This window comes from Penicillium roqueforti (genome assembly GCF_015533775.1).
Source record: "Penicillium roqueforti strain LCP96 04111 chromosome Unknown scaffold_41, whole genome shotgun sequence".
In the NCBI taxonomy this organism is placed as follows: domain Eukaryota; kingdom Fungi; phylum Ascomycota; class Eurotiomycetes; order Eurotiales; family Aspergillaceae; genus Penicillium; species Penicillium roqueforti.
In genome coordinates, this window is record NW_024067605.1 from 19,226 (window position 1) to 36,548 (window position 17,323).

At 47.4% G+C, this 17,323-nt stretch overlaps 6 protein-coding genes across 6 annotated transcripts; 3 read left to right on the forward strand and 3 right to left on the reverse strand.

The window, feature by feature from the left end:
• Window positions 1-217: 217 nt before the first annotated feature.
• LCP9604111_9053 (uncharacterized protein) lies at window positions 218-2,627 on the reverse strand (the record flags this gene model as incomplete). Its single annotated transcript, XM_039077265.1, has 7 exons — window positions 218-264; window positions 326-529; window positions 578-631; window positions 737-768; window positions 1,014-1,032; window positions 1,202-2,296; window positions 2,345-2,627. 7 exons carry the CDS (start codon window positions 2,625-2,627, stop codon window positions 218-220), a joined length of 1,734 nt encoding a protein of 577 aa, XP_038924893.1.
• A 601-nt stretch (window positions 2,628-3,228) lies between these two features.
• LCP9604111_9054 (IQ calmodulin-binding motif protein) lies at window positions 3,229-4,802 on the reverse strand (the record flags this gene model as incomplete). The annotated part of the gene is made up of 5 exons (XM_039077266.1): window positions 3,229-3,436; window positions 3,506-3,651; window positions 3,709-4,536; window positions 4,606-4,680; window positions 4,728-4,802. The coding sequence occupies 5 exons, from the start codon at window positions 4,800-4,802 to the stop codon at window positions 3,229-3,231; spliced, it is 1,332 nt and encodes a 443-aa protein (XP_038924894.1).
• Window positions 4,803-5,300: 498 nt separating this feature from the next.
• On the forward strand, window positions 5,301-5,876 carry LCP9604111_9055 (S-(hydroxymethyl)glutathione synthase; the record flags this gene model as incomplete). Its single annotated transcript, XM_039077267.1, has 1 exon — window positions 5,301-5,876. The coding sequence occupies one exon, from the start codon at window positions 5,301-5,303 to the stop codon at window positions 5,874-5,876; it is 576 nt and encodes a 191-aa protein (XP_038924895.1).
• Window positions 5,877-8,510: 2,634 nt separating this feature from the next.
• Window positions 8,511-11,525, forward strand: tyr1 (uncharacterized protein; the record flags this gene model as incomplete). Its single annotated transcript, XM_039077268.1, has 10 exons — window positions 8,511-8,739; window positions 8,794-8,918; window positions 8,968-9,270; window positions 9,321-9,584; window positions 9,645-9,658; window positions 9,748-9,828; window positions 9,890-10,318; window positions 10,385-10,688; window positions 10,747-10,949; window positions 11,012-11,525. The coding sequence occupies 10 exons, from the start codon at window positions 8,511-8,513 to the stop codon at window positions 11,523-11,525; spliced, it is 2,466 nt and encodes an 821-aa protein (XP_038924896.1).
• Window positions 11,526-11,734: 209 nt separating this feature from the next.
• On the reverse strand, window positions 11,735-15,151 carry LCP9604111_9057 (CAZyme family CE12; the record flags this gene model as incomplete). The annotated part of the gene is made up of 4 exons (XM_039077269.1): window positions 11,735-12,407; window positions 13,365-13,435; window positions 13,487-14,597; window positions 14,688-15,151. The coding sequence occupies 4 exons, from the start codon at window positions 15,149-15,151 to the stop codon at window positions 11,735-11,737; spliced, it is 2,319 nt and encodes a 772-aa protein (XP_038924897.1).
• A 798-nt stretch (window positions 15,152-15,949) lies between these two features.
• Window positions 15,950-17,083, forward strand: LCP9604111_9058 (uncharacterized protein; the record flags this gene model as incomplete). The annotated part of the gene is made up of 3 exons (XM_039077270.1): window positions 15,950-16,029; window positions 16,081-16,461; window positions 16,513-17,083. 3 exons carry the CDS (start codon window positions 15,950-15,952, stop codon window positions 17,081-17,083), a joined length of 1,032 nt encoding a protein of 343 aa, XP_038924898.1.
• Window positions 17,084-17,323: the final 240 nt, after the last annotated feature.

A 17,323-nucleotide genomic window follows, 5' to 3' on the forward strand; every position in this document is an offset into this window, starting at 1 on the left:
TATGATGATGTCGCAAACCCCAAGAATTATGTATACGGACTTGCCCCAGTGGTTCACATTGCATCATCCCTGACGAGAATAACCGAGCAGTTCTCTTTGAGAAAGATAGTAAAAATGACAGTAGAACTATAATTATCGCAAGCCACCAGGTTCCCAAGATAGCCCCTCGAGTTGAGAACAGAAGTTCAATGAAACCTGCTCATAGCTCAGCTCCAGGTTACTTACGACATCCCTCACTGCAGTTGCAGCCAAGAAGATCACATTCTTTTTTTTTTCTTTTCATTAGTGATCGACCCAAATTCACGAGTTCCATGGGTTTACTTACTTCCTTTGCCACAAAACGGGTTTGGCTTCGATCCATCTGCGCATAGTTTCTTGCAAATTTCAGTGCCCAGGGCGTCTGTTGAGCAGTGTCTCTTGCCCACTCCATGACAGCACTCCGCCATTGAAAGATGCGCTGTTGCAAGGAAAAGGAGGCAAAGTGTAAGAACTTTGGGTACACTTATGACAAACATCTTGAAAGTTTGGTCTAAGGAGGTCAGTTGGTGTACAGACTGGGGAAATGCTGTGTATATACCAGTAATGAACAAGTGTACAATGTCTTGTCGAAAACGTTTTTCTCTGTTGGCTTCTGCGAAGATCAAAAGTGATATGTTTTCCTTTCATGTCAGGTAGTCTCTGCTTCTTATTGTCACTGTGTCTCCCCCCCTTTGGTCCCCTTTCTAGGAGATAATACCTGAAGATCCACAGCCCTCTAGGGATAATATCCTGCTAGAGTTAAAGAATGCCAAGGTCTGAATAGAGTGGCATTTGCTCCGCCGAAGATGGAATAATCCCTGTGCGATCCCCAATGAGGATATGCTCTGAATCATTAGAAGCAAAATAACTCTATCTTAGAGATCTTATTGGCATATCAAGGTATGACATGTACCTGTTCAACTTTGATAACGCAGAAGGGATGGCATTCTAAAGGTTCGCTATTTGATTGAGATCTTCAAGGAAAAATTACATACCTCGTAGCACTGGAGAGCTCTTATTTGACCAATGCTGCATGCACACCATCATGGCTCTTTTCAGTGGCGTTTTACTTGCAAAACAAATCTACATAATTCATGTCTTTATCATCACTCTCCACAAGGCTTCACATCGTACTCTACGTCAGTCCGAATGATATATTTTGCTCCCTTCCTCACCCCTGTACCTTCATGTAGCAAGGCCCCATTCGACTCCCCATGAGGGAATATCGCAACAGCTCCCATCACAGGTCGCACCGGGTATCCGTTGAGGGTCCCTTCCCGCGGGGCTGGCATGAAGAATGTCGTCTCTCCGCCCTCAAACTCATCATTGAGATATAGTAGAAATGTGTACATCGAGCTCTGTTTCTTTTCCTCAGGCGAAGAGTCGTACACGTATGTGTCATCAGGAAGAATACCGGACGGCGGCCAAGCTCCGTCGATGTGACACCGATATTCGGCTCCGGGAACATACCTGTACACACGGAAGCGACGATTGATGCCTCGGACCATGCGACCATTGATAGAGGGTGGCACATAAGGGGAAATTCGTGCCCAAAGCATGTCGTGGAATGTGGTGTCAATGATCCAGTAAAAGTTGTGGGCTAGGATGCTGATGTCCCCATCCTCGCGAAGGGGCGCGTCCGGCAGGAAATTAACAGATTCACCGGCAGCGATGATCGCCTTGCACTCGGTGGGGGATAGGACATTGAGTGCAAGGCCAAGGCCTGGCACAGCGGGATGTGCGTGGTATGTTATGGAAGGACCGACAGGAGCCAGTGGGACGGCGTTCGGCGCGGTGGTATAGAGAATAGCCGGATGGTGGTTTGGGGGTTTGCGGAGTGGGCCAGGGGTTTGTTCGATGATGCGGAGAGCAGATGGAGACTTGGGTGCCTCATCCAAAATTGATTTGTCAAGGACTGAGGCGTAGACGGGAAGTGGCGTCGTCGAGGGGCGGAGGTCCCAGATGGACTGGAAGGCGATGGGATTGGTTGAGTCAACGGCGTTTGTGTTGGTGTCAATCGGGGTGCTGACGCGCAGGATGGCATCAAGGACGCCCAGGATTTCGTTTTCCTTCACACTGCGCTGAATGGAGACATGATCGTGTGATTTATGCTGCGTCGAGAGGCCGCTGACGACATCCAGATCTCGCACCCAGCGACACAATGCTCCAATCTTGGGTTGTTCCCCCCTGATCCTCATCTCTGCAAGCAAGATCTTGGCTTCAATGTATTTCTCGTCCACCAATGCACCGGTTATTCGAGCTGTCAAGTTGGCGCCCTCTCTCGAACGGTTAGCGACAGTCTTTGAGCAGGAATAACGCAACATACCGGCAGTGTTAACACCCGTAGTGCATGTCTGGCGGAAGTCATAGACCGCGACTCGCAGATCCTTGCATGCCTTCGACTTTGTCAGGCCTGGATATTGTGCAAGCGCCGTGAGCGTCTCAATTGTAATGTCGAGTTCCTCGTCTGAGACGACGGCATTGAGATGCGTGGGCTCGAGAGGTATGCCATCGGGAGGCGGTGTTAGATTCGGTACTGCTTTCGGAATCTTTTGTGGAAGATCGATTTGTGCGTTGCGCTTACGCTTTGCCGCTTTGGACTTGGCCATAGCTTTTATGTAGATTGATACAGAGTTCACGACTTTACGAGTGCACGAGTCTGCGAGTCTTCCAATTCACGGATATTCTGCCCGAAGATTCCGACCACGGGATTGCACTCGGATTATATAAGTCACGGAGTTTTCCAAGGTTCCGCAGCTTGGGACCTTCAGATTATCTTATTCGCCATACAATCCAACCTGAGGTGGTTGGTGATACATTCTGACATACTCACTGTTGCCCTATGCAGTTTGTAGACCTTCTTTGTGGCATTCCTTCCCTTCTCTTTGACTTCTCTGACAGACAGCTTGCCGCCAAACGTGTAGCTTGCCGTTCAGCTTGCTGCGTTGACATTTCATTTGTACGTCTGCAGAGATGCTTCTTCTGTTTTCTGGTAGATGTAATCTGGCTGGCTTCGTGGTGTGAAGCTATATAGACACAGCTTCAGGACAGTAGCTAGTTCTCCATTTTCCATCAATCCATCATCTTTCCACTTCCAGTTGACCACTCCTTCCTCTGTAGTCAGGACCTTTCATCAATTGGAAATCTTGCATTCTGTCTAATTGTGAATGCCTACATATAGTAATGTAATCTGTACATATGTCCCCGCACTTATTCTTCGGATTGATGGAACTTTTGCTTGGAATTGTCGACCTTCTCATGTACAGCACGTGCCTTTCGTTTCGTTTTGGTGTAACCTTCAATTCCAGCGAGCATGATATAAGACTTGCTCATCGAAACATGGGACATATCAACGCCTTGTTGCTGTAGGGCGTGGTGGAATGCTCGAAAATTGGCAGCTGGAGGCCGATAATGGCCACTGAACAGGTTAGCCTACCGTTTCGAGTAATGATAGAAGTCGATGGATGAAAGCTTTGACTGAACTCACCTAAGCGGTGTCAGGCTTCGAAGTTGGCCATGTTTGATCTTAATCGTTCCAGCTGCTGCGATACGGGCACCTCGAAGAAAAGATGAATGCTGAAAGGCACCTGATTTCTTTATGCCGATGTATAGACGAAAAGAGGTATCTGCAACCTAAGGTAAATTTGGTTTAGTCTGCATCTAACAACCACGGATCCAAACCTGACTCACGAATAGCCAGATACCTTCTTTCTCTGAGGACTTGCCCCAGAGTCGCTTAAATGCAGCAGCGGGGCTTGCGTGCACCACTTTTTTCATCGTCTTGGCAGTGTACTCCTCATCGGTGAAATGCTTCGGGTCATGATTTGAGAGGACATCGTCAGGGCTGTGTCTTCTAGACTTTGTTGATATTGTTGATGATGAACATGATGAACATGATGCTGATGGTGACAAGTCCCAGGTGGAATCTGGTAGAACTGTCGAGTTTCCGTTGAATTGAGGCACATCATCCTCGATTCCCACAATCCCTTGGAGACTATCTTTAAAACGTGCAGTGTTTGTCCACACTGGTTCATCGTTTTTGGCCCAGCGGAAACGTCCAGTCTCGTCAACTATCACCATGTAATTCAAACGTTCCTCGCGATTGAGATAGCGGACTTGTTCTTTCTCAAGTTTTTCTCGTGGACACTGTGAAAGCTCAATATTTTTCCCATCGCCGTAGTCCAGCCAATAGAAGAAGTTTTCGTTCGATGATGTATTCCGCCAACACGTGTGGTACGAGCGCAGATTGCTTCCGTGTCGATGTTTGAGATCAACCATTTCGAGAAAGTATTGAAGATCCATCATCTTCGGCTTAGCTCCAGTAATCTCTGTGTTATGTTCTGATCGATTCACCGTAGAAGGCGAGACTTCCGGAAAACGGTCGTCGCCGCCGACGCGCATAGCAACACTAACCACTCGTTGCCAGTTCCGGCGAGCTTGATTGGAGCCATCATCATCGCTGGGGGTCACGCTCGGCTCGGGTTGATGGAGTTGGTGCCACTGGGCTTCTCGAAAGGCCTAGAGGGACCAAACAAACAAGATCAGAATCGATCGGTTTCGCGCAAAATACACATGTCATACGCGTACCTCAATCCATCTAGTGGAAGCAGCCAAGTGCAGTCCATGCAGCTCTCGTCGCGTTCGATAACCACGATATATTCTCTACCGATGGTCAGCGGACATCAACAACACCGGAATTCCTCGTGTACCTGAACCGTTCGCGCGGCTTGCTCCTTATCGATGACGTCATGTGAAAGAGTCGAAGTCTCCAGAATTTTGGTCATGGACAGAAGTCAAGAGAATGCAAAGGAGAAAGAAACCCAACTATCGAGGAGTCAAGGAAAGAAAGATGAGTCTCAGCTGGCCCGGCGGGGAAAGGTCATGGTCATCTTTGTCATCTTTGTCATCTCTCGTTTTCCAAAAGAGAACCTCAACGTCTCCGACTTGTTTCATTACAAGAATTCTCAAGAATTACCAAATAGAAGAGAATTGGAGAGCTGAATAGACCCCTCATGACGAATTTTCCCTTCTCCCCCTACAAAGAAACGATCGGTATCGATCCCGAGACTAAACAGGAAATTATTTCCCCATTCAGGACCCGAACCCCCCGCATTGGCAATCTATATCGTTCTTAGATACTACGATAATACGCCGGTTACCCCTCGTGAGGAGATGTGAGGAGCATTGATGTTGGAGCTTACCTTACTTATAAATGGAGTCGACATTCCCTCTCAACTCTTCCATTAACCTCGATTATACCCATTCACTTCACTCTTCTCACTATGGCACCCTCTCTCCACCCTCTCATCGACAATGGAATCACACCAGGCTCCAGTAGCTTCTCCGGAGGGAAGCTGCACTGCCACTGCGCCTCCAACCAGGTCGAGATCACCCTGGATAGCAATGTTGCCCACAACCACGCCTGTGGCTGCTCCAAGTGTTGGAAGCCATCCGGTTCTCTCTTCTCGGTGGTTGGCGTTGTACCGCGAGACGCCGTCTCGGTGACAGCCAATGCCTCGAAGCTTTCGATTGTGGACAAGGATGCTACCATTCAACGCAATGCCTGCAAGGACTGCGGTGTTCACCTCTTCGGGCGTATCGAGAAGGACCATCCTTTCAAGGGTCTCGACTTTGTACACGTGGAGTTGTCCGATGAAACAGGCTGGCAGGAACCACAATTCGCCGGGTTCGTCTCATCCATTATTGAACAGGGTTTCCACCCCAAAGAGATGGATGAAGTGAGAGCCAAATTCAAGGCCGTTGGACTGGAGACATACGACGTGCTGTCGCCGGCGCTGATGGATCTGATCTCCACTTTTACGGCGCAGAAGTCCGGTATCAGATTTGCCAATTTGTGATTTAGCGAAAGTGTTGTGTCCTTTGCATGTACTAGAAAGGTGGGAGTTGGTAGAGGTGCGGAGTTTGAATTCGGGGATTATGGAAAAATGAGATAATGTACATGACAAGCACTATGTTACAGTGAAGATTGGCTCATTTAGTAGAATCCTGTAGAAGTTATATTCCTCTCATCTCCTATCATCTCCTATTCTACATCAACATCGGAATATCGTATCTATGCTGACTTCAGCACTTGATCTTCACCCCTTGATTACTCTCTCACCTTTCTCGTCACTTCGCTGTTTCTCGGCGGATTCTGAACATCCTCGGTTTCCCCGCGCACCCGGGTTTTTCAAAAAGCCGAAAGGTTGTTGACTCGATTTCTGCCTCTTCAAGCGAGGAGCGCGTCACGCTGCATCCCACGCGTGCGACCGGGTTTCTTCAAACCCAGTATACATATCTAGTCGAGTTCCAGCGAACGGTGCGCGAACAGAATATGTTTAGATTTCCCGCATTATTACTGGGCCCAGATAGACGAGTTGCATCAATTTCCGACTGAACTCTATGAGATGTGAGCAAGGGCTGGTTATGTATTCCTGCTACAACTATATGGAGGTTCGGAGCTTGATTTAGACTATTGCGGAGTCTGGAGACATAAACGGTGCCTCGTCTATCCATATGAATATCTTTGGCCTTGAGCCAATTACCAGGTTTGGGACCGAGTAGAACGAACGTTCACTCCACTCATTGCTCCTCGCCACACATCATTTGGAAAGGAATATCTTCTTTTGTCTTCTGCATTGCCTTGCCCTCCTTTACTACACAGAGAAGAGCAGGTACCAAACAAGTATTGGAGCATCATCATATGTTCCTATCCATTCAGCATTTTATTTTATTATTAGGGAATCATTCTCGTTGCAGTCATGCTTTAGTATATGTCAATGGTCTTTTATCGGGAATTTGAATTCTTGAACTGACGCGTGTTCTCGAAGTTTCTAGTATTGATGTAGTGCAAGTGATCAATGCTTGACATTCTGTACACAGATTTTCGCTAGTTAAGGGCGTACGTTCTTGGCTATCTTTCTTCGGTGATATGGTACTCACCAGGGCATGAAAAGATCCAAGAAACAGATCCATTGATCATATACGCAAAATATCTCAGGTCAGTCCTCGACCATGATCAATCCATGTGTACTGTGAGTATGTCTGACTTCAATCCAGGATACTGCGCTATTGGTCCCTACTCCCATCGTGTATGAATGCTTGCGAGCATGCGAATTTTTTGGGGCACAGAGCATCCAAGTATTGTCCTCTATCGAGCTTTCAAGACAAAGGACGGCCACCTGGTCTGAGCGCTACAAACAACCACCATTCTCAAATTCTTTGTGTGTTGAAGCTATCAGAGCTGGCGACTGACCTACGGTTTGTTGACCACAGCTCTCGTGTCCAAAATCAGGTTGAATTAAAAGAGATATTTGCACCAATCATCTGTGCGAAGCCGCCCGTCTTCGATGGTATGAAATGGGATTTTCGACGAAGGAAATAGGGGTAATGCGAGAACAGGGGCATTACGCGACGATCATGAGCTTTGGAATGCTCTAGTTCCAGTTTCCTATGCAGATCTTCTGCTATGGGGAATAAGCCGCCGCTTTACATGGAATATCTCACTGTGGTATCAATACTAACTTGGTGGCTCATGGATGTCTCAATATAAGATGCTAGTTCGAAATTGCACTTTTCGATCTTTTCACCTTACTCTAGCATCATCAAAATGGATCATTATTCAGATTCATATATCCATGTACAATCATACTAAGTGACCAAACTATATATGGCGTATATTCACCCTTTCCTTATTCTCTCAATCTTCAGCAGGGTAAAAAAATGGCAAACATAAAAACAAATTGACATGCACCAATGATAGATTAACCGCTCAGCGTAACCCAAGCTACAGCATTGAGTGGCTGGCGCAAACGATGCAGCAGCAAAATTGAGTGAGTCAAGCCAAAGGCACTAGTTTGGCAGCTAGGAGTTGGCGTAGCTGAGTGTTGAATTACAATACTTGTGGCTAGCTGGGAGAGCTGAAGCAATTTCATGAACCCTAGTTCGTGCCAATTGCCAAGCCAGCATGCAGGCCAAATCAAAATCTTGTCTAACATTTGATTGGTGATCTCCGAGTCAGATCATGTCAAACCGCTCTAGGTTGAGGTCGCAGCTGCCTATAGCTGTAAGTTGCCATTTTGAAGTAGACGCCCATAGTAGACGGCATTAGCAGATTTTGGCTGAGAACGAATACCTGCATTGTTTGGTCGCCAATAATTTCCTCACGCTGCACGGGCGGTCGTAAATGGCGTTGTCTGTAGAGCTGACGGCTACGCTCTGATGCGTGGCTTGCATTAAAATGTGACAAGACAGCATATGTTAAAGTTCATTCAATGTCGATCATTAATTGCTTTGCAGGAGTCTGAGACTGCTGTTCAGCCTGTCCTACCTTCACAAGTTGTGGAAGAAATAATATAAAAGATTCGCCTCGACCCGGTGTCCCCAAGTACATTCTTCCATAACTTCGAATGCACCTCTTCGGGCGATTGAGAAAAATATCTTCCAAACGAAGTATTGCTTCAACAATTTCGATAATTCCACCAGCCGATAAGATGGCATCTGAATCATCTGCGTACGAGTACTACCAGATCCAAGCCCGGTTTCCGGCCAAAGATTCCAATCCTGATGATGGCATCAACCGAAAGGTCTTTGTCCGGCAGGATATCGACGAATGGAGCGGCAAGAAGTCCAACAAAAAGCAAGTGGATCTTTTCATCCTGGCTCTGGACAATTTCCAGAAGCTGGACCCCAAAGAAAGACTGTCTTACTTTCAGGTCGCCGGTAGGTTCTGCTTGATCAGCTTCTGTTGATGGTATTTGACATGCATTTGACCAGGTATTCATGGACAACCGTTTGTACGATGGGATGATCCTAGCCCAGAGCCCATGCAAAATGGCTACTGCTTCCACTCTCATGTGATATTTCCCATTTGGCACCGGCCATATGTGCTTCTTTTCGAGGTAGGAGGACCTGATATCTGGGAGGAATTTTGTACTGATTTCATTCTAGCAAGTCGTGTATGACATCATGATCAAGGAAGTTATCCCTCAATTTCCGGAAGCCGATCAAGCTTCATGGCGTGAACAAGCCGAGTCATGGCGTCTTCCCTTCTGGGACTGGGCACGAAATGGCCGTGTCCCTGACTTGGCCAAATACCCTACCATCACTGTTCCTAGGCCCGAGGGCGGATCGGATCGAATCAACAATCCTCTATTTCAGTTTCGCATGCCCACAGACAAGCCGATGCGAAGCGAGGGCGTCGGTACCGAAAACACATGGGAAAATGACACCGAACAGGAAGAGTACAAGAACGTATGTATGATCTAGGCAATGTGAAGACAAAACCGAGCTAACTTGATCAGTTTGGCAATGCAATTGGAACCAGCCGTTGGCCGGATGAAGATGACCAGAATCCAACCAGTCAGGGCTGGCGTCATGGTGTTGTCAATAACCGCAAAGTGGCAGATGCCTTCAACTCTCACGATGGATACAATGACAAGAACCATGGTCCTGCTGCTGAAATGGTGTATAGGCTGCTTACTGTGCCCATGGACTACACTACGTTTGCAAGCACAAATCCAACCTCGAAAGATCAAAACGTCGACGAGGACTTGAACATAGAATATGTGAGTATGTTAATTTGTCATGTCGGAGCACAGTAACTGACTGGAAATTCACCTGGATAGATCCACAACAATGTGTAAGTACTCGACCAGCCGGAAAATCGATGTCTACATTTACTTTGTGCTATTATCAGTCGCTTCAGACACTAACAACATTGACTTAAAGCCACGGCTGGGCAGGTGCTGGCGGACATATGGGAAATGTACCAGTTGCCTCTTTTGACCCGCTGTTCTTCTTGCATCACTGGTAAGTATATGATCTTCTTCGACCACGTGGGAATGCAACTGTGATTAACAGTTGCTTGTAGCAATATTGATCGTCTCTTCGCAATTTGGCAAGCTCTCAACCCGGACAAGTGGATGGATAACATTCATGGCGACAATGCTACCATCCGTGATTCATTTGGCAAAGAGCATCCTGTGGACGAAAACACTCCCCTTCAGCCGTTTAGACGTGACGCTGAAGGAAATTATTGGACCCCTGAAGGAATTAGATTTCCTTCCAATCTCGGATATTCCTATCCAGAGCTGCCACGGTGGGACAGCAAGTATCACCAGGAGGACGGAACACTCGACCAAGCCCTGTTTAAGGAAAACATCATCACCATTGTTAACCGACTGTATGGTGTGTCGCGTGATTTGGCATTGGACCCAAAAGCTCCGACCCCAGAGGGCGTTGAGGCAATTGACGGTGGGCTCAAAATTACCGACTTCGCCTTCAGTGTTCGATTCTTGAAGTACGTTGTCCCTGAGAAATATCTGCTGCAACAAGAATTTACATCTAATAATTTTGAATGACTTAGATACGCATTGGGAGGGCAACCTTTCTGGGTCAAATTGTATCTCGCCCAAGAGGACGGCATACAAACCCCACTGACAGACTTGATCGCTGAGGTGTACAACTTCAGCCAAAAGCCCGAGTTGGATGGCTCTTCGGTCTGCGGTAACTGCAAAAAAGGACAAAAATCGCGCGTCAAGTCAACTGCTTACATCCCAATTACCCCGGTTCTCTACAAGCTTCTCAAGGGCGGACGGAAACTGAAGACGTTGACTCGCGACGAGGTCTTGGCGTACATAAGAAAGCGTGCATACTGGCGGGTATTCAAGGTAAGCATACCTAGTCACTAGCTGCCACCATTGTATGAAACTTGCTGATCTCTCGTAGAACGAGAAAGAATTACCTCGCTACGAGGTTGAGAAACTGGAGTTGGAAATCATTGGCAGCAGCAACGACACCACGCACTTCACCAACCCCGCTACTCCGCCAGCCTTTGAGAATTTCAAGCAAGAGCCTACAATCACTGGCGGTGCTGATGGAGCGCTGGATCCAGAGCTGAAGCAGACAAAGACTGACCCACCGGCTCCCCGGTAAGTTCCGACTCCTATAAATGAGGGATAGATATGGAAATATGATCGCTAACTTCAGTCAGACCAAAACGACCAAGAGCGAATCTGCCACTTCACAGCAGTCTTAAATTCCAGCAGACTCTCAAGGCGGACAGTGTCATTCTCCTCGAGTCGTCGAGCGTGGATCTTGTCCAATCCAATGGCATCGACATGACACAGATTTCAATCCTGGATGCAGAGAATGATATCATCTTCCATCTCTCCATTCGCCGAGCTCAGGATGAAATCATTTTCAATTCCAAACTCGGTGGATCATGGGGCGAGGAGGAGCGGGTCGATATTGACGATCGATTCGAAAGTGAGGATGGTGCGACAATTTTGATCCACGACCAAGGTGAAGGCTTCGAAGTCTCTATCAATTGGGTCCATGCAATTTGGTTTGGCAAACGTGCCAAGGGCAGGACACCACAGTCAATTAGTTATGATCTTGGTGACAAGGAGGGGACTTCCGCTTTGTCCGAGTATCTCGAAGTGCGCACCTACCCTTCGGTGAAAGCTTTGTTCCTTCAAAAGCATTCTCATGAGGAGGAGAAGTAGCCACCTGTGGTTGATATGTAGTTTGATAGGGGTATAGGAAAGATGGCGATGTTAATTTGATCAAATTTATGGGACCGTGGACATACATATCCTCAAGTCAGGCCTGAACCGACATGAATACAAGTATATGGCAGCATCTTGTATTTTGAAATAAGACGTTGTATTCTTAGACAAGTAATGATTCTCCGCAATCACAATCTCTGGTCGAGTCAAGGCCAGTAATAGATCCCATAATCAACATTCTTCTTCAGTTTGTCATTCACGCGCAGATATCCAGACTTTTCCAGAGTCCCAAGTTTCTGCGTAATAAGTTCGGCCACAATTCCCCCAAACAAAATGCTCCCCGGCACGTTCAAATGGGTATAATCCGCTGGGTTGAGGTTGTATGTAAAAGCATTTTCTGGCCCGATTGCATTGAGATACCAGGTGCTAGTTTTATTCAGATCAATATAGGCAGCGTTTGAGCGATGAGCGGCAATGATGGTGGCCAAGGTCTCATTGGCGAGACTCATGACGATACGCGGTGTCCCTGTTGATTTATCGTAGTTGCGCCGAGATAGAGGAGTGACGAGAATCGGTGTAGCCCCAGCATTAGAGGCCTCAGTCACGAATCTTTCAAGATTCCTGGTGTATTGTGATAATGAAATGTTTGCTGCGGGCTTTTGGTCGTCGTGGCCGAATTGGATTGTAACAAGTGGATGATAGTCGTCTCGAACTTGTCTCACGGTTGTTAGAACCTCGTCCCAATAACCTCCGCTCCGGAAGCTAACAGTGGTTGCACCGTTGTGACCGAAATTGCGACCAGATGCTCCTTTGAAAAGGGTTGTATTGAGAAGTCCATCTCCCCATCCTCCTCCGTTCGAGGATTGAGTTGCCGTGGTGCTATCACCCACCAAAACAAAAAAATGGAGTCTTATGCGAGGATGCAAATGCACTGGAAGGATATGCCTGAACGTAAGATAGGATACTGAGGAGGGCTACTCCGGTTGCTTTCCAGATCACGTCCATTATTGTGTACATGGATGCAACCTTTGTGAGTTATTGGGGTTAGAGTCATTCTCCGCGAAAGAAGTGTTTTCATATAAACTTATAGCTCTCACATGTGGGTTGATACACTCATTCCTCCCATTGGTGGGAATTCCTCAATGCAGGAAAGTGATTTGCTTGGGATTCATGAATGGAGTGACGACATTCCACCAATCATCCTAAATACGGAATGGCGCAGGTTGTGTTCTTTGAAGAATTAGTATAATGCCGTGAGAATAGAAAAGGCCAACGTATATCCATCACATTTCAGAGGAGTATAGGGCATCACGCCAGGTAGATCATGAGGTTGTTTGGTTCCCCCACTGGCAGAGTCCGAGCTGGATCCATCGAGTACATGTGAAGGTTCAAAGCATCGCAGAATTGTTGGATTGTGTGGTGGATGAGCCCGAGTCGTAGGGCGGACTTGGAGGAAACAAGGTGGAATAATTAAATTCACATGTCTTCTGCATTGGTCAGACTTTCATGAGCATCTCCAGGTCTCTGACTGATGTCCCCAAGGGCCCAAGCCCCCACGAGCAGAGGCAAGAGTCTTCAGTGATCTTATATACAGACAGCCCTTGACGGTGGATCTTACCCAGAAGATCAGTTACATTATATTTTTCGGTCATCTTAAGTTGTTTTGCAATTGAACGTGGTAGACCTAACTGCTACTCTAAGCGGCCATATATTTCCTCGGCCTGTTCTTGAGTGCATCGCTCACAGGCGCAAGAGAATAGGAAGTCTTCTCGCAGCAGCTTTTGCCGTGCTTTGAAATCTACATATTTGCATAGATCAAAATAGCAAATAAAGCACTCGTCGCCTGCGGCAAGATCTTTTGAGGTAGTCAATACCATCCGCCCATTGTTGTCTGCTCTCCAGATGACCTAGGATATTTGAGTATGTTTGAAATCTAGTATTCTCGAGGGGTAACTTACATTTGGAATGCAGGAATGGTTGACTATAGAGGCTCTTGGGTAGATACCCAAGCCATAATCCACGCCTCGTTCGATTGGGGGGTCCGGAATGGGAAATATCCCAGTGTCACTTGGATATAGCCCGAACGAATTAGACTCTTCTTTGCAGATGAGATCCACTAGATCATCAACGCTAAGGTCTGACTGATTATCGTGAGTTAGATATACCTCAACTAGCCTCTTCCAGTGCAAAATCTGCGTCTGAGGCCACCTCTCCCGGTTACTGTGGAGGATCTCAATGGAATCCCACCCCCGCTTGAACCGATCTTCCCAGGAATAGAGCTCAGATGGCTTGAACCCTGCCTGTAACTCAATGTACCTTCCAGCTAGAAGACGCATGACTGTCCAAAGCATGGCAAATGCATACTGGCCCTCGTTTTGACGAAGACTTTCTCCGTAGTTTTTCAACCAAGCGCATTCAAAGTCATGCCGAGCCTGGTCTGCCGTCCGACAACGATTGTCACACCAAACAACATCCCGGATGCAATTCCTTTGGCAAATCTCTCTATGTGTGTCCCGTGACACTTGTTGGCGGCATTTCAGGTTACTGCAAATCGAGGCATCAGGATGGGATGGATCCGCAGACGGGATCAAAGCATATGGTGTATCTGCCAGAATCATGGTACCGGCTGACACAAATGCCGAGACTTGTAGCAATCTTCCTTTGTGAGGATTGTAGCTTTGTGTCAGGTTTGGATGCACGTAGATATCCGCGTCTTGCTCCAGAGCATCGACAGCTGGGGGCTTGGCAGCTGTGGACTTGACTGGCTTCTGTGCAACGATCAACTGCCTGCGTTCCATCATACCCATGTCCACAGGGCCGTCTCGCTTGGTCGCTGTGATCTGCATCCCATCTTCTGCTTGAAGGAATAGGCCAGATCTTTGGAGAAGGTTGTCCATTTCCTCCAGATCGTAAAGTCTGACGGAATAGAAAAGATCTTGGCGGATCGAAGGACCTTCCAAATCAATCACAATCTCTCGGCTAGCGAGGAGGGTTTTGTCGGGAGACAGCTCTCGTTCCCGGCAGGCCAGAAGTTTTTCTTTGCCCTCAAGCCATTCCCATCCACTTTGACTGAAGTTGGATCAAATCCATGCTCCATCCACGTGGTCAATGACGAAAATTCCTCCTGGTTTCAGGACCCGAGAGGCCTCCCGGAGGGACTGTAGGTCTCCTTCATCATTACAGTGTCCAAAAGAATTTCCCAGAAGTATGACCAGATCAAAGGAACAATCCGATGCAGGAATCCGACGAAGGTCTCCCTTCTGAAACGTGACGTTACTCTGCACGTTTTCTTCTATTGCGCGTTTTCGAGCAAGGTCAAGGAGATATGTGCTCTGATCGATGCCGTAAAAATTCACCGATGGAAAGCGTTTGGCAAGATTGATGCTATGTCGGCCTTGGCCACAGCATAGATCCAATACCTTGATCGAAGATTCTTGGGTTTTCAACAGCTGTTGCACGCTAGATATTCCGATGATGTCGTTGCATTCGGCTTCTGTGATTGCGGGGACTTCGACACAGTCACCATCGGTGTAGAGGTACATCTCATTGTAGGCCTTCTTCCACCAATCTTTCTCGATATGAGGAAACAATGAGGCAACACGGCCAAGACTAGGAATTGTCATTCTAAAGAATCTTGGGCAGTGAAAACAATCAGAGACAAGACTGTTCACACGGTGACTATTTATACCCATTTGTCTGTCCATGTGGATATCAGTTTTCTGCAGGGAAAATATTCCCTGCGCACGGGTCTTCTTGATCTTGCGATCTTCATGGCGCTAATGATCGTGCATCATGCATGCCACGTCATAGAGGGGTCGAATACGAGCTATACAACATACAAAGGGCAGCATAGCAAAAAGATTCAGCTAAGCTAGCGAAGTGGACACAAATACATCTAACGAATGAAGCCCCGAGATGGCAAACACCAACAAGAATACTCCGGGACGAATCATGACGCTCACTTTGGGCTCGTTCGGTGTAGTTGACGAGATCCCACCCCTCGTTTTTGTCTGCCATTTCACACCACTTTGATATTCACACGTTTGAAAGATGGGGGCTTTAATAGACAGACACTGGCGCGTGCTTATGGCAGTCTGCACATTAATGTGGGGGATTTACTTTAGTACCTCTATCGACTTTTCACCCTGGGAGCACAGCTGATTCGTCCAGTTTATGATCTTCCCGCCCCCCTGTCGGTTTCATTACAGGAACATTTGTTACTTTCAAGCTCTCAGTATACGTATTTCGTCTCTGCGCTTTATACAGCCTACGCGGCACCCAACACGATCCTGCCCTTTTTCTCGGGGTTCGCTGTACAGCGGGTAGGGAAAAGAACGGTTCTCTTGGCTACCCTCACGAGCGTAATAGTTGGCCAGTTGATCTTCGCTGTCGCCACTCAGTTGCGACTCCAGTCTGGGATGATGATTGGGCGCGTGCTTATTGGCTTAGGCGGAGAGATAATTGGCGTCCTAGGAAGTGAAATCACAACGCGCTGGTTCAAGTGAGCTCCGATTCTATCAAACTCGGGGTGCTGCTAACATCTGTTGCTCAGGGACAAGGAACTATCTTTGGCGCTGTCAATGGTTCTGTGCATATCGAGACTAGGCTCCGTCGGAGCCTCCGTTTTCGTCCCCAGGATGGTCGAAAGCTTTGGCGTGGTATGCGTTGTATGGATCGGGTCGATAGTGCCATTGGGAGTCGCTGTTACTGGTGCTTTTTATCTACTAGCCGTTGACACTACAACTTCGCACCATGAGAGTGAGAACATTGATTCGATAAAATCGCTTCGTCGGTTTCCCGCTATCTTCTGGCAGTTGGCCTTAATTTGCATACTGGGCTACGGAGGTATCAATACTTTCACTATCTCTGCGCAGCGGTTCCTAGCCGCATGGTTCTACGATGGAGATCAACGCAAGGCTGGATTTGCCACAGGGTAAGTCAATTTACCATCACGCTGTCCAAAGCTGACATTGATCCTATCTAGTATACCATACTTCCTCTCTGGGATTCTGACTCCCGTATTTGGACTGTTGTTGAATTTGCCATGGTTTCGAAGCTACCCGGGGGCCCTTGGTGCCACTAATATCCTCATGATGGCAGCGCATCTTCTATTGCTTTATAGAATAGGACCGATTGGACCGATGTGTATGTTGGGGATAGCGTTTGCATCTTATGGTGTGGTATTTTGGGCCGGGCTCGCGCGATGTCTCCTCTCCATCGTCGAGTCCTGCTCGTCAAAGACAAATATGCCAGAGGCCGGGTGCAGAGCTTCAGATGAACTCGAATATGGGACCATTCAACTCCCGACACAACTCTCTGATGATCGCTCTGATGCTGACGGAGATAACTTGCCGGGGGAGACGGGTGAAGGCATCATCACACTTGGCTATGGAATTATGACCAGTCTCAATAGCCTGAGTACGGCTGTGGTTCCGATCCTCCTCGCCAAGATAGAGAATGCCGTGGGCTTTACAGGCTTGCAGGTTTTCTTTCTCATACTATCATTACTCGGGCTTTTCGCATCTGTTGGGTTGTCATGGTCTTGGAGGATCTAGAAGGAATATATGTCATCTCGACTGCTATGTGAGATTCCGTTATCTCTTTGCGTTGCACTACTACTTCAAATCTAGTCGCTTCATGTCATAAACGCACTGTCAACGACCAAGATACTATGGCCTACAATGTTGTATCTGCATGGGCTTATGTAGCCTTTAAAATCCTCGCATTAAGTCATATGTCACCACCACCAACCAACTTTGTGTCAAAACTAGACTAGAGAGAATGTCTCCGAAATC